Source organism: Carassius gibelio, chromosome B5, assembly GCF_023724105.1.
Source record: "Carassius gibelio isolate Cgi1373 ecotype wild population from Czech Republic chromosome B5, carGib1.2-hapl.c, whole genome shotgun sequence".
NCBI lineage: Eukaryota > Metazoa > Chordata > Actinopteri > Cypriniformes > Cyprinidae > Carassius > Carassius gibelio.
This window is the reverse complement of record NC_068400.1, coordinates 31,458,463-31,474,325: the sequence shown is the minus strand read 5'-3', so window position 1 is coordinate 31,474,325 and position 15,863 is coordinate 31,458,463. Positions and strand designations below refer to the sequence as shown.

The window sequence follows — 15,863 nt, the reverse complement described above, 5'->3', positions numbered from 1 at the left end:
TTTGGTGTTCTGCCTAATAAGCGAAAAGACAAAATAAACTGTACCAAAAAGACATGACGCATTCAAATAGCAACCAGCGAAGAGTGAAAGGCGCACACTAGGGATATTCCGGTATCAACTTTTCCTGTTGTGATTAATCGCTAATGATTTTTGCACAGTATATGGCCATAATACAGTCTGACAGGTTTAATAATTTTTTTCTTATAACAAAAATAACTGAATATTTAAATACAATAAAGCAATACAGAAATATATATAAAAATAAAAGTTTTACACAGATTAAAGTGCAAAAGAACTATATAGACCCATAGGTATCACTTTACAATAAGACCTCATTAGTTAACCATAGTTGCATTAACATTCACAATGAGCAATAGCTACATTTGCTACAGTTATTTATCTTTGTTAAAAAATACAAGTCTACAACTTTCTATTTTAACAATAACAATAACAATTTTGTGCATTACCGTGATATATCACATTACCGAATACCCCTCACATGTCTAACACACACTATTTATAATACAGCAAATATGTCGGCAGTGTGGAAGCATTTAAAACTGTCTGAGAAAGATGCAAAAATCATTTAAACCATTTAGTATATGCACAGATGATGTAATTTCAATTTCAATGTCAATTAAAAAAATTTAAGACTGGTTTTGTGGTCAATGGACAAATATAGTTAAACAGTAATGAGTATGTTGATCTGATTGACTGGGAGCATTGAACTGAATGAATGAATTAGAATGTGAGTAGTTTCATTGCTGAATTATTCACAAAGACCCTCTAGGGCCCTTTATGATAGAAACCTTGTGATAGAATTTCCTAAACACCTACAGAAATCTGCAGTTAGTCCTGTAAAGTTGCTGCATTAAAAAGGATTTTATCTTAGAAATGCAAGTAAAAGTAGAGCAGTCCTGATATCCATTCCAAATACAGAAGTCAAGGACTTCCTGCCAGTTAGGAGACAGTTTGGATTACTGTGGTATATAGACTTGCATAGTTTCAGATTTAGAATTATAGCAGAAGAGAACATAAAGGTATCAGATAATTCAACGATAAGCTGCATTTATGATCCCAGTGAGGGATGTGCTTGGTTGGGACGAGGCAAGTGAATAAACTGTACACTAGCAAAATGACTAACAACATCTGTCAGGTTTTAGTGCAAGCAGATGCTTCAGACCTTTGATCTATTGTAGGTGCCCTCTTAAATTAAAACATTTCTCAGATTTAGGAGAAATTAAAGGTGAGCTATGTGATCAAAACAAATTGCAAAAGATACATTTAAGATGAAGACAACAGTTAAATTGCATCATTTCTGCAGATGATGATCTTCCCAATGAATAAACTGCATACTGTTTTGGGTGTTATCTAATAAAACAAGCTTATGCTTGAATGTTACAGATTAAAATACCCATTGTAGTATGAAAATAGATATTATTCAGCTTCAGTGTAATAATCCAGATAAACAGAGAGCTACACAGTTTAGCTGCCAGACTGAATGCATGAGAACACTGTACAGTATATAAAGTTCTGGTCCAAAGGAAAATATAATTAATTTTTAAAATTAATGGTAACATTAAACCCTGTTTACTCTGATAATGTTTTGACCTTGAGCCTATCATCTTCTTAATGTAGAAACCTGCCTTTTTTGTTTTCATGGATAACTTAGTGTGTAGCACTATACAAACTGCAGGTACCAATGTACAGTACAATACTTCAGTAACTCCTGCTTCTTTTGCTTCTCAAAAACCCTTGAGTGCCATCTCTGCCTGCAATAGAATTACTTAACAGCCCAAACAGTGACAGCGTGAAAATCAGTTAAAACTGTATCTTTGACAAGAAGAGACTTGAGAACTTTCTGTTTGACATGAAATGTCAGTTGGTTTACCTTGATTTAACTGAATTTGAGATCTTTGAAGGATAGGCTTTTCACCCTTGTAGGCAATGTTAGACCATCTTAGATGTCACCCATGAGCATAAACCGAATTTCTTTTTTTTTTTTTTTTTTTTTTTACATATTTTTAAAGGATGTATTACAAATATTAATGACTATTTTCTTGGCCATTTTTTTCCTTTCTCTGCCTTAGACATAAATGAATGTATGATGCAGGGGTTGTGTCAGAATGGAGAATGTTTAAACACACAGGGAAGTTTCCGCTGCACCTGCAAACCTGGTTATGTACTAACAGAAAGGACACGCTGTGTTGGTAAGACAAATATGTGCGCAAACTTGCATATAACACTGTATACAGAATGGCCAACAAACCATCATAAAGATATTTTTACTCTTTTAGAATCAACAGCAACAGTTGAGCAGGGGCTCTGTTATCGTATGGTAACGGAAGCAGGGAAATGTGAGCATGCTTTTCCAAAACACCTTAACAAGGAGACCTGCTGCTGCACTGTGGGTAAAGCATGGGGAAGCAACTGCGAGAGATGCCCTCAGGATGGGACAGGTGAGTGTGTGCCTTTTGAGTGGGGGTTGTGCAGCATTCAGAATTGATTAGAGAATGCCTTTTAAATTCAGTTGAAAAAGTCAGTTCCTGAATTTGAATTGAATATGAAGGTTGGAAACGGGATGCAGAATTACAATTCAAATTTGAATGTATAAAAGTAGAATTAAAATGACTTTAAAATTTGACAAAAAGTTTTTAAAAAGCCTTGTTTGGAGGTTTTTGAAAAATGTGTTGAACTTTAAAGGTTTGAATATTTAAGAGATGTTTAAAAAGCTACCTATAGACATTTATGTTTTATCATTCTGTATTTAATAAATAAACTTTTGTGGACCAAGGTGGAAGAACACTTAATTTCCCAGAATGAATTACCTATGCTGAATTTCTTAGTATTTCAATCCAGTAATTTGTCATTCAAATTCTGATTCAACTTCTTTTTTGCAGACTAAATAAAAATTCTAGCTTATGAACTGAAATGGAGTCAATTCTTCAATTCAGAATTTTTCCCAATCCTGTTGTGAACATGTCTGTATCTTTAAAGAAGGTTTTGACCCTTTGACTAAATAATCATTGGTCTTTTTCTCTCTAGCTTCCTTTAATAAGATCTGTCCAGTGGGAAAGGGGATGTATTTTCTGACCTATCATGGCACTCTGTCCATTCAGCCCTTCCTGACCAGTAATGAACGCATTAATCCTGACACTGGTACAGACATTTGAATCAGTTCAGAGATAAAGATTCTTTAAGATCGATTGCTGTTTTTTTATTGACTGATTATTTATTGTATCTTTGTGTTTCAGAGGTCAGGCTTCCGGTAAGATTCTGGTGCTATGCCTAAACCTCCAATCGAGGGAAGAACAGTAACCAAAAGTCATCTTTGACAGAAATCTCAAAGTCACAGTTTTAATCAAAAAATTATGGGAGATCAGCTGTAGAAAGCTCACTTAATTGATTTTGCTCTCATGCCAACAGGAAATCCCAATTCAGACGACCACGCCCATGCAGCTCCCACCAATCAGCACACACGGGCCACGCCATCCAGGTACACTTTAGAAAATGTAGCTATGTGTTTCTCCATAGCTCACATGGTAGTGCAACCATCAACACACAACGCAAAATGTATCCAAAGAATTAATTATTTGCATTACACTTAAAAATGTCTTTCTTTTCGAAATGTGTCTTTTTCCTCTAACTACCTCTTCATTTTTGCTTCTGTCACTTTAGTCATTGTGGCCAGGCCAACAACTCCTCCCATAGTCCATGTGCCTCCAGAGAGTGATTCACATGAAGAGGCCCAGACGCAGGTCTCACGTGAGTTCTGTGCAAAGTTCTGTTTGGTATTTTAATAAGAAAAGTGGGTTTTTTTTTACTATTATGGAGTTTTCTTTGGGTTTGGGTATCACAGCAATGGATGAATGCAAGCTGAACAGGAATATATGCGGCCATGGAGAGTGTGTGAACACACAAAATGGTTTTATGTGCCACTGTTACACTGGATATCGACCACATGCACAGAGAAAGAGTTGTGTGGGTGAGTACTACACACACTGTACAAACAATGAAATCACAGATGGATGTACTCTGAAATAAATGCCTGCATTTGTAGTGCATAAAATATTATACACTACCATTTAAAAGTTTGGGGTTGGTAAGATTTTCTTTAGTTTTTAAAAGAAGTGTCTTATGTTCATAAAGGTTCCATTTTTTTGATAAAGTCAAAACCGTAATATTACTTATGCTTATGCTTATATTGCTTATAATGATCCTTCAGAAATCATGTTGGTTTGATGCTCAAGAAAAATGCATTCTTATATTACCAGAAATATAAACAGTTGTGCTGCTTAATATTTTTGTAGAAACAATGACTGATTCTGTAATCAATAGAAAATTCAAAAGAACATCATTTATTTGAATGGTAGTGTATATTGTAATTTATAATTTAATAAAAGTACAATATAAAACAACTATATTACACGATAAAGATAACATAAAAATATATACAATGTTTTCACTCTTTCTGTAGATGAAAATGAATGTGACTCTGAGCCATGTGGTAGAGGCACCTGCATTAACACTGTGGGTTCCTACAGATGCAACTGTCACAGTGGATACAAACCTGTGGTGCATCATGGGAAACGCAGATGTATTGGTAAGTGACCAGCATTGTCTATTCAAAGGCAGTGGACAGCTACTATATACAGGTGCATCTCAATAAATTATAATGTCACGGAAAAGTTAATTTATTTCAGTAATTCAACTCAAATTGTGAAACTCGCATATTAAATAAATTCAATGCACACCCACTGATGTAATTGAACTCTTTGGTTCTTTTAATTGTGATGATTTTGGCTCACATTTAACAAAAACCCACCAATTCAATATCTCAACAAATAAGAAAACTCCATAAGACCAATTAAAAAAAAAAAAAAAAAAATTGTGAATTGTTGGCCTTCTGGAAAGTATGTTAACTTACTGTACATGTACTCAATAGTTGGTAGAGGCTCCTTTTGCTTTAATTACTGCCTCAATTCAGCGTGGCATGGAGATGATCAGTTTGTGGCGCTGCTGAGGTGGTCTGGAAGCCCAGGTTTCTTTGACAGTGGCCTTCAGCTCATCTGTATTGTTTGGTCTCTTGTTTCTCGTCTTCCTCTTGACAATAGCCCATAGATTCTCTCTGGGGTTCGGGTCTGGTGAGTTTGCTGGCCAGTTAGACACACCAACACCATGGTCATTTAACTAAATTTTGGTGATTTTGGCAGTGTGGGAAGGTGCCAAATCCTGCTGGAAAATGAAATCAGCATCTTCAAAAAGCTGGTCAGCAGAAGGAAGCATGAAGTGCTCCAAAATTTCTTGGTAAACAGGTGCAGTGATGTTGGTTTTCAAAAAACACAATCGACCAACACCAGCAGATGGCATTGCGACCCAAATCATCACAGACTGTGGAAACTTAACACTGAACTTCAAGTAACTTGGGCTATGAGCTTCCTCCAGACTTTAGGACCTTGGTTTCCAAATGAAATACAAAACTTGCTCTCATATGAAAAGAGGACTTTGGAGTACTGGGCAACAGTCCAGTTCTTCTACTTAGCCCAGGTAAGATGCCTCTGACATTGTCTGTGGTTCAGCAAGTTCATTGACGCGTCTGTGTGTGGTGGCTCTTGATGCCTTAACCCCAGCCTCAATCCATTCTTTGTGAAGTTCACTCAAATCCTTGAATAGATTTTGTTTGACAATCCTCTTTGTTTGACAATCCTCCCAAAGTCTGCGGTTTCGCTCGGTTGGTTGTGCATCGTTTTCTTCCGAATTTTTTCCTTCCACTCAACTTTCTGTTAACATGCTTGGATACAGCACTCTGTAAACAGCCAGCTTCTTTGGCAATGAATGTTTGTGGCTTACCCTCCTTGTGAAGGGTGTCAATGATTGTCTTCTGGACAACTGTCAGATCAGCAGTCTTGATTGTGTAGCCTAGTAAACCAAAGTGAGAGACCATTTTGAAGGCTCAGGAAACTTTTGCAGGTGTTTTGAGCTGATTAGCATGTCACTGTATTCTGATTTGTCGATATAGTGAATTGGTGGGGTTTTGTTAAATGTGAGCCAAAAGCATCACAATTAAAAGATCCAAAGACTTAATCTACATCAGTGTGTGTGCACTGAATTTATTTAATACGCAAGTTTCACAATTTGAGTTGAATTGCTGAAATAAATGAACTTATCCACAACATTTTAATTTATGGGATGCATCTGTATAAGGTATGCATATCTATACAGATGGCTAACACTTGTTTGTATATTGTATTGTATTGTTTTCAGATATAAACGAGTGCTCTAAGCATGATATCTGTGGAGTTGGAGGGTATTGCACTAATTTGCATGGATCCTATAAGTGTGAGTGTCTGCCAGGCTTCCGGAGCAAATCACGCAGACAACCTCTCTGTGAAGGTGAGGACACCCACCCATACTATGCAAAGACACAAAACACCTAGTTAATGTTAATTGTAGACACCTATAAACAGTTTGTGTTCATCCTTTTGGTTTATTCTGTTTTTTATTTGCAGTGTATTTAAAATGTCGGTGAATGTTTGTGAGAGTCTCATTGTCTGTTCTGTTGCTGTCTCTCAAATGCAGACATTAATGAATGTTCAGACCCGAGTATCTGTCCTAACGAACAGTGTGAGAATACTGTTGGATCCTATGAGTGCATACCCTGCCAACCTGGATACCAAGCACAGGGAGGAGTGTGTTACGGTCTGAATACTTACACACATACAAATATACATGTGTAACCACTCACAAACATTTTAGCTCACGTTCTTAAAAAAAGGGCATTCCAACTACCATCAGTTCCTTGCACAGACTTCCAGACATTTCATGACTAAACCAAAAAATTATCTTCTCACTCCACTTTGTGCATGGCATTCTGCTCTGTAGATATTGGTCATGGAAAAACCATGTACACTACTATTCAGTAATTATAATTCTCCTTGTAATAATATTTTACAATATTACAGTTTTTACTGTATTTTTGATCAAATAAATGCAGCCTGGATGATAAGCAGTACAATCTTGTACCATATTGTTTAATACACATTAAGTGCATTAAACATTACATTATGTAAAGGTTTCCCAAACAGGGTCTCATAAAGGAACTACAGTGGGTTTGTGAGTACAACAAAAAGCTAATAATTAATTCAATTATAAAACTGAAAAATGAAATGAATACATTTTAAATAACTAAGATCAAAATAAACCCAATAAAACTCAAAATAAAAAAAAGATATTTAAAAAATATTTTAAGTCTACCTACATGTCATGTGATCATTAACCAACATCAGAGAAATGTGAACATGCAAATGTTTTACTTTAATATTAAAATATTATTTTTAAATCTCAGGGGAATATTAGGTGAAAGAGGCTCAGATGACAAAAAAGTTAGGGAATCCATGCATTGCATAAAAAAAATTGTAATGTGAATCTGTGCATTTTAATGTGCTAAAAAGATAAGTAATACATGGACATGGTCATAGTATGATGCAATGTTGAAAAACTTTTTAAACCTATAAAAAAAAAAAGTAAATCCCGTGGTCAAATGCAGTGTAGCCACCAGTCTAGTGACTCTTCTTTGTATGAATGTCCACAAAACTGGAATTTCTGAGTATATACAAGCAGTAGACTATTTTAAAAAACAGCATTCAAAAGATAGAAAAGAGGAATATCAGGAGAATCAATACATTATGATTAATTTATGACTGTTGTGTTAATAATATGTAATCATGTCATCAATAAAAAGTAACTGTAGTCTGATTATGAGTATTTTAAAATGTAATGTAATGAAAATACTAGTACTTCATTTAAGCACTTTTCAAGTACTTTTAATCTGATTACTTAATCCAGATTACATGTAATCAGATACTACCCAGCTCTGATTTTAGGAAATGTGTTGAATGTGGGCTGTTTTGACAAATAAAGTTGACAATTGCATAATCTTACAAGAGATGTCTGTCTCTCTGTCTCCCTCTCTCTATAAGATGTCAATGAGTGTCAGAAGCGTGGTGTTTGTCAGAACGGCCTTTGTGAGAACTTGGCAGGATCGTATCGATGTCTGTGCAATGAGGGCTTCCTGCCTGAGACTGACAGCAAAGGCTGCAGAGGTCAGTGGCACACAGCCAATGAAACTAAACAACATGTTGGTTAATGGAAACGGTTTTAAATGAGATTTTATTACTTCCTGCACAAGTTCATTTTAAAGAGAGTAAATATACTGTGCAATATTTACATAAACAGAATTGAATGTGTGTGTGTATATGTTTTCTTGAAAGTTATGTGTGTTTTCGTCTCTTCACAGACATCAATGAGTGTCAGGATAACCGTCTGTGTGCTAACGGTCAATGCATTAACACTAAGGGATCATTCCACTGCCAGTGTTACTCTGGTTACAAGCCCACACTAGAGGGAAGCCACTGCGAAGGTCAGCTAGTGATTACATGAGTCTCATGAAATGAATACTGCACATAATACCTACTACTACAGTACAAATTTTAGAGAGACTATAGTGCACTGCAGAAATTTTTGCAGTCTTCAATTTTAGTCTGCAGATTTTAAGTTGATGGAATTTTCACAGAAAACCGCTTAGTGTTTTGGATATGAAAGCGTTTGATATTTTGTGCCAATTGTAGAGCACATGTTGTTTTCATTTGTCATACATCTCCTATGCACAAGTTTCTGCAGAAGATTATTGTGTTCAGAATCTTTGGTTGTTAAGTCTGTAATGCCCAGTTTTTCTCTGTTACCATTTAAACATTCAGCCATTTCATGATGCCTAGGGTTTTAAAATATCTTCAGATATTAAAAAGTCATTTAGTGTATTCCAGTCTTTGGTATGGCCGGAAAACAGTACTGACCAATCAGCATTCAGGACCATAAATGTTTTTCTGTATAACAAACAAATTCAAATAAAGTGTGATGCTCGAATGATGCTCACCAAGGATGCATTTATCCTTGGTGAGCATCATTCCTGTCATTACTCCAGTCTGTAGTGTCACTTAATCCTTCAGAACCTTTCTAATATGCTGATTTGGTGCTCAGGAATCATGTTTTATTATCAACACAGATACTGTTAAAACTGTTGAAACTGTGCTGTTCCACATTTTGTGGAAACAAAAATAAAAAATTTGTCAATGTTTACTCACCCTCATGTCGTTCAAAACCTGTATGTGTTTCTTTCTTATGTTGAACACAAAAGATCTAATTTTGAAGAACCAAATATTTGCTGGTCCCCACTAGGCATGGGCTGATTACCGGTTTCAAGGCAAACCACGATTTGAAAATTTCACGGTTCCAAAATCACTAATATTTTCCATTTTACCGTTCCTGCGGTATGCGCCATTTTATCACTAATATCAACATTTTCCAAAATAATGTGATGCCGAAATATACTTTGGCCTTTATGCGATCGGCAACCAGCCATTTTTCTGCTCAATTACAACTCCCTGTTCTGGACTTGCATAATGTCATTTATGTAAAAATATGAAGTCTGTTAACACCCGTTAACACAGGCCAGAGATGCTGAAGACGGACGCACAGAGAAAAATACCGTAGCAGGCAGACCACTTGCTGTTCATGATGCACACACTATTGGAAGGAAATCCTCAATATTGTTTTGGGGGTTTATATGAATGTATTTCTGAGGGGAGCTGACTGTCTTCTGAAAGGTTCACAAGGTATAATTTCACAAAGCTCATCAGAACATTCCGTTTTTGCTTCAAAATGGGTTATTATTAAATCAAATTATGTGTATGATTATTATTATATAACTAAATGATATGAAATTATATAAATTATACGTATATGAATTATATAACTAAAATTAAATAACTTTAATTTACAGATTTAGGTTAAATGAAGATGTCTGTCTTTAATTTTTTCTTTTTAGGAAAAAAAAATAACTGATAACATAGTAGGGAAAGAAATACTGTGGGAGTCAATGGGGACCCAACTGTTTGATTACAGGCATTCTTCAAAATATCTTTTTATGTTCCGCATAAAAATAAAAATAAAAATAAAATCTTACAGGTTTAGAAAATGACACGAGGGTGAGTAAATGATACATTTTCTATTTTTAGGTAAATTATCCCTTTGACATTATAAATGTCTTGTCAGTTTTGATCAATTTAATGCATCCTTGCTCAATAAACTGATACATTTTTGGGGCGGAACTGAAACAATTCACTAATGCACACCATATGTAAATCAGTAATCAGAATATTTTTGATTTCTTTAGATATTAATGAGTGTGAAAAAGATTCCAAATGTCAGGGAGGACGCTGTATCAATACGATGGGCTCTTACCGCTGCGAGTGCCGAAAAGGATACACGCTCGTCGGGCACCGATGCCAGGGTATGGGATTTCACACTTTTTACATCACCCAAATTCTTATCTTGGTCTGGGTCCTCTTTTTCACCTTTTTACACTCTCTCTCTCTCAGATATAGATGAGTGCGCTGTGGAAAGGAGTCTGTGTCAGCCTCATGGCTGTGAAAACAGACAGGGTGGATATGTGTGTGTGTGCAAGGATGGTTTCAAACTGTCTGAAGACAAACACAGCTGTGAAAGTGAGAGTTGGTTTAGTGTGTTTGAACACATGTATTTGCATTGCCTTTGTTTTGTGTGAAGTTCAGTTATATGTTTCTGTTTTTTCCACACAGAAGTTGAGATAGTTCGAAATGATAAGAAGGAGTGCTACCTAAATCTAGATGACACCGTGTTCTGTGATAGTGTCCTGGCAACCAATGTTACAAAGCAGGAGTGCTGCTGTTCTATTGGAGTGGGATGGGGAGATCACTGCGAGATCTACCCCTGTCCCGTCTACCACTCATGTTAGATTACAGATGATTACATGTATTTATTTATGGATGAAAGGTTAATAGGTCCAGCGGTGTTTAATTGATGTTGTCTGTTTTTTTTTCTTTCAGTGGAGTATCACTCTCTGTGTCCAGTTGGCAGAGGATTTTACCATGAGGAAGGAAAAATGGATTATGGATTGCCTTTGCACAGAGGTATATGTGCATTCAGAAACACACTCCCTCACATAATACATGAAATCCTCTGACTTTCATGCTCTCTTTTTTTAGATATTGATGAGTGTGTATTGTTCTCTAACGAGATCTGTAAGGAGGGACGTTGTATGAACACACAGCCTGGCTTTGAATGCTACTGCCAACAGGGATTTTACTATGACAGCAATCTACTGGAATGCATCGGTAAAATCACACACAAATACACTCATTTTACTGTCCATATACACACTCACAAGGACATTTTCTCGATATTTTTGGAAAGAAAGGATTGGCACTACAGACTTTTTCAGTGTTACATTGTGATCATGATTTTTACAAAAAATGTTAAGCAGCGCAGCTGTTTTTAACATTGACAATGATAAGAAATGTTTCTTGAGCATTCAGATTTCTGAAGGATCACGTGACACTGACGTCTGGTGTAATATTGTGAAATTGCAATATTTCACAATATTACTGTTTTATTGTTTAAATGCTGCTTTGATGCATATAAGAGATTTATTTAAAAAAATATGAATACACTTTTGAACAGTGATGTGTAAAAGTACAATATTTTGTACAGTGCCATGATGTGTTCACAAATACACAATAAAGAATACATTTTTTGTTTAATTATTAAATAACAATTGTAAATCTTATGTGTAGTTCTTTTTCTCATGCATACTAATGGGCTCTGTAATTAAAAAAATTGCAGTGGTTCAGTGGTTATATTAATTTTTTTTTTTAAATCACCAAAAATAAAAATAAAATAATTTTTCAGAAAACCAGTATGATACTGATTTTTGAAAAGGAAATATTTTTTTGTGCTGCGGTACTGCCTGCTAGTGGCAGAATGTTTTGTGTCAGCCACTAGAAAGCAGTAGAATAACACGGCTACAGCACCCATATTTGACATACCAGCACATCAATAAACATTCATCTTTCATATTCATCAAACTCAAATGCATTGTAAAACAGTATCTTGTGTCTCTTTCCCCATGTAGATGTGGATGAATGTCATGACGAGTCCCTGTGTACCAACGGACATTGTGTGAACACTCGAGGGTCGTTCTACTGTACCTGCAACCCACCCTGGGTCCCTGATGCCTCTAACAGGAAGTGTGTCTTTCCCACAGTTACTGGTATGTGTTTTTTTAATTGAGTGTGTGACTCTTGTTAAAAAAAACTTCTGCCCCGTGTGAGGCTCGAACTCACGACCTTCAGATTATGAGACTGACGCGCTGCCTACTGCGCCAACGAGGCTGTGGCCCACATGTACGCAGAACCCTTTATCTGTAAGGGGGCCCTGTCAGTGCATTCATAAAACCCCCAAAAGGACCCTTAAACCCTTAAATCTGTTCTTTCAGGATAGTTTCACTGTCAACAAACAATGAGTTGAAACAGTAATACAATAAAAAATGACGAAAAATACAATTGGACAAATATGACAGAAAAAGGATATCAATGAAATAATTTAGCCTACTGTACAGAAATTGAATAATTTATCAATTAAATTAAATGTATAATTTTACCAAATACTTGTTTTAAATCAATTCTGTTCTTTTGAAATTTCAGAATGTTTCTTGAGTATCAAATGTGCATATAAGAATAATTTCTGAATGATCATGTGACACTGAAGACTTTTTAAATTATGTATTAAATGAAATGGGTTTTTTTCTGCCAATATTTTTCAGGTTTTTTTAATTTATTTATTTATTTATTTTTTTAATACATGTAACAACATTTAATAAGCCTTGGTAAGCAAAAGACCCCAACCCTTTGAACGGTAGCCACTAGCCAGTGTATTTTTGATTTATTAAAAAAAATGAAATAGAAATGTAACATATATTATTGTGGTTATTTATTTATTGTAAACTCAAGTATCCTGATGTAACATTTTTTGCTTCAGGTGTGGATGAATGTCTGGACCCTTCTAATTGCAAAAATGGCCACTGTGTAAACACCCAAGATTCCTATTATTGCATCTGCACTCCTCCCTGGATTCTGGCCACCGACCGTAACAGCTGTGTCACACCTGAGGAGCAGGCTGGTGAGTATAGTTTTACGGGAACATCACACTCCTAATAAAAATGGTTCTTATAGTGTAATGTACAGAAGGTCCGTTTTATTCTGGCACAAAATGTGCTGGGCTATTCATTTCCTAAGAAATTCAACTGCTCTTCCTGGAATAGTGAAGATGAAATACCTCCAGGCATTTATGGAAGTTCTCACCCAAGACTGTGTGCTTCTGATGTCTCTCTCCTTGTCTTCCTCCCTCCTGCTTTTTTCTCTCTATCTGTCCTCCTCTCTGTCTATCTCTTTAGTAACGGGTGTGTCTGTGGTGCACCTTTCAGATGTGAATGAGTGTGAAGATCCCTCCTACTGTAGGAACGGGAGATGTGTCAACACTCCCGGCTCCTTCCACTGCATTTGCAAGCAGCCACACACCTTCAGTGCAGCCCTCAAGCAATGCGTCTATGATGGTGGGTATCACAAGGAATCTGCATGCAGACTTGTGACTGGTGAAAACTGTTTTTTTTTTCTTTCCCTTAATGGATTTCATGTGGCTTGGCAGTCCACAAGTTACTGCTCTGAACCTCGCTTTTCCACATGACTGCCGAGTACGGACCATTAAAAGTGTTTTAGCAGTGTTAGCATGGAGTTAACTTTGTTTCCACTTACTTTGCCATTTTTTCTGTGAACCCTCTGTATTTTGTTTCTATTTTCATGTCCTCCATCATTTGCTTATCTCTGTCTTTCTCAGACCGCACTGCAGCGCACAAGGACATATGTTTCCAGGAGGTTGATGAGGATCTTATGTGCACTATGCCACGAAATGAGCTAACGGTGACGTACTCCGAGTGCTGCTGTCACTACGGTCGAGGCTGGGGCCCAGAGTGCCGGACCTGTCCAAATAGAAATTCAGGTATTGCAAAAAAAAGCTGCATATATTGGATAAAAAAAACCGAATCATTTACATATTTGTGGCAGAGTTGGATGTTCAGCATCATTACTCCAGTCTTCAGTGTCACAGGATCCTTCAGAAATCATTCTAACTCATGCTGATTTGCTGCTCAAGAGACATATTTATTATTCACAATTTTGTTAAAAATGGGAAACGTTTTGTTTTTCTTTAGGATTTTTGATGAATAGAAAGTAAAATACAGAAGTCTTTACTGTTACTTTTGATCAATTTAATACATCCTTGCTGAATTTTTTTTATTTTTATGAACGTAATAGAAAAAGCAGGTAGAAAAGGATGAAATTGTGATGTACTAATATGAAATCAAATATAAAACATACCTTTCCCTTATTTTGTTTCGATGTGTGTGCACTGTGCAGTGCTTTTTAACAGGTTGTGTGAGATGCATTTGGAGACTGAGTCTGACGGAGAGGGGGACTTAGTGGCAGCTTTCTCCAGTTACAACCCAGGTGACCTTGCCAGTGTTATTCACCTTGAGCTCAATGGAAAGTCTCAGAACTGGCTGAGTTATTCATGACTCTCTCTGTAACTCTCACTTGTTTAGAGGGAGTCAGTTCAGAGGAAGACTCAGACGAGTGCAGCTGTGCTAATGGGCGATGCGTGCGCTCCTATCTGGGTACGATGTGCGAGTGCAATACTGGATTTGTCCTGGACCACTCGCGAACACGCTGTATAGGTGAGTATGAATGCAGATCCTCAAACACACCCACACATAACCATTAAGGTCATGTTTTGAGGCTCTTTCTCTCTTTCTCCCTCTAGATATCGATGAGTGTGCGGGCCGAGGGACAGGGCAGAGTCCTTGCAAGAACGCACGCTGTATTAACACCCCCGGTTCATACAAATGTCACTGTAAACTCGGATTTGTAGCGCCACGCCGACCAAACGTGTGTATACGTGCTAGGGCTCAGTAACAACACTGCGGCCCATCCACAGAATTAACGCTTTTACGGCTCATGCTCTCTCTCATGTACATACAGAAAAATTCATATGCCACCACTAATGCACATCATCAAATCTAGTTTAACTACAATTATGAGCATTTACCCATAAACACACACACACACACAAAAACATTTCATGTTACACATGCTCATTTCCTGTTAATCATTTTCTTAAGTTGGGAATTAATCATTAACTTCTGAAATATTAAGATGTTATGTTGCTTTTATTTTATACTTGTATTCATATTTGTTTGCTCCCATTGGAAATGTGTTTGTTGCTGGATGAGGGTTTGTCATTGGATGAAATGTGTCTTCTAACTTAAGTGGGTTCATTTTTTGTAATTGTGTTGCTGCTCAGCATGTTTTGGTTAACTTTATTATAGCTCAATATTTTGTTAAATATTGTATTTTTTATGTTTTTATTTTCTTAATTTTTCTTCTTTTTTTAAGATTTAAATTTGTAAGACTTTTAAGTTTTTTCATATCAGTTTCTGCCCGCTTTCGGTATGATATCAACGATCATTTGATTTTTGTGAAATTCCTTTGTATTGATGTCGGTTTGTTGTTCACCGTTGATAGTGTTTTGTTCTATTAATATGCATTGTACATTGTTTTCTTTATTTGATAATGCAACCGTTGTCATCTTTCTCTGGTTGCACTTATCGTTTTTATATGAAGTTAGTCATTGACAAAGATGCCAGTGATGATTTTGGTGTTTTGAACCATTTAAATTGTGCAAAAATGTTCTACTGAAAAAAAAAAGAAAAAAAAAAAACCTTTTTCAGTTTCTTAAATACTTTTTTGCTTTCTTAATTAGACAGAACTGCAAGGTTATTTTTCACAGAAACAAATAGACCTAATAACTACACAAGTGCATATGCCAAGAAATGAAAATAAATTAATAAAAAAGAAGTCAAACTCAATGCTTAATGC

At 36.2% G+C, this 15,863-nt stretch overlaps 1 protein-coding gene and 1 non-coding gene across 3 annotated transcripts in view; one reads left to right on the top strand and one right to left on the bottom strand.

The window, feature by feature from the left end:
* LOC127958797 (latent-transforming growth factor beta-binding protein 3) overlaps positions 1 to 15,853 on the top strand; it is a 37,527-nt gene extending 21,674 nt beyond the window's left edge. The window contains exons 7-30 of one of the 2 annotated variants that reach the window (XM_052557773.1): positions 2,091 to 2,210; positions 2,298 to 2,459; positions 3,046 to 3,159; positions 3,255 to 3,268; positions 3,427 to 3,496; positions 3,679 to 3,765; positions 3,860 to 3,985; positions 4,478 to 4,603; positions 6,265 to 6,393; positions 6,580 to 6,699; positions 7,980 to 8,102; positions 8,297 to 8,419; positions 10,232 to 10,348; positions 10,437 to 10,562; positions 10,656 to 10,826; positions 10,923 to 11,006; positions 11,082 to 11,210; positions 12,008 to 12,145; positions 12,913 to 13,053; positions 13,358 to 13,486; positions 13,768 to 13,929; positions 14,346 to 14,435; positions 14,531 to 14,662; positions 14,749 to 15,853. In XM_052557773.1, coding sequence (XP_052413733.1) covers positions 2,091 to 2,210; positions 2,298 to 2,459; positions 3,046 to 3,159; positions 3,255 to 3,268; positions 3,427 to 3,496; positions 3,679 to 3,765; positions 3,860 to 3,985; positions 4,478 to 4,603; positions 6,265 to 6,393; positions 6,580 to 6,699; positions 7,980 to 8,102; positions 8,297 to 8,419; positions 10,232 to 10,348; positions 10,437 to 10,562; positions 10,656 to 10,826; positions 10,923 to 11,006; positions 11,082 to 11,210; positions 12,008 to 12,145; positions 12,913 to 13,053; positions 13,358 to 13,486; positions 13,768 to 13,929; positions 14,346 to 14,435; positions 14,531 to 14,662; positions 14,749 to 14,900 — 2,885 coding nt within the window. In that variant the 3' untranslated portion in view covers positions 14,901 to 15,853. Of the gene's footprint in view, positions 1 to 2,090; positions 2,211 to 2,297; positions 2,460 to 3,045; positions 3,160 to 3,254; positions 3,269 to 3,426; positions 3,497 to 3,678; positions 3,766 to 3,859; positions 3,986 to 4,477; positions 4,604 to 6,264; positions 6,394 to 6,579; positions 6,700 to 7,979; positions 8,103 to 8,296; positions 8,420 to 10,231; positions 10,349 to 10,436; positions 10,563 to 10,655; positions 10,827 to 10,922; positions 11,007 to 11,081; positions 11,211 to 12,007; positions 12,146 to 12,912; positions 13,054 to 13,327; positions 13,487 to 13,767; positions 13,930 to 14,345; positions 14,436 to 14,530; positions 14,663 to 14,748 lie in introns of both variants that reach the window. The other variant, XM_052557772.1, reaches the window with a different exon arrangement.
* trnam-cau (transfer RNA methionine (anticodon CAU)) lies at positions 12,194 to 12,266 on the bottom strand. Its single transcript has one exon. It is a non-coding gene; the product is annotated as a tRNA-Met (tRNA).
* Positions 15,854 to 15,863: the final 10 nt, after the last annotated feature.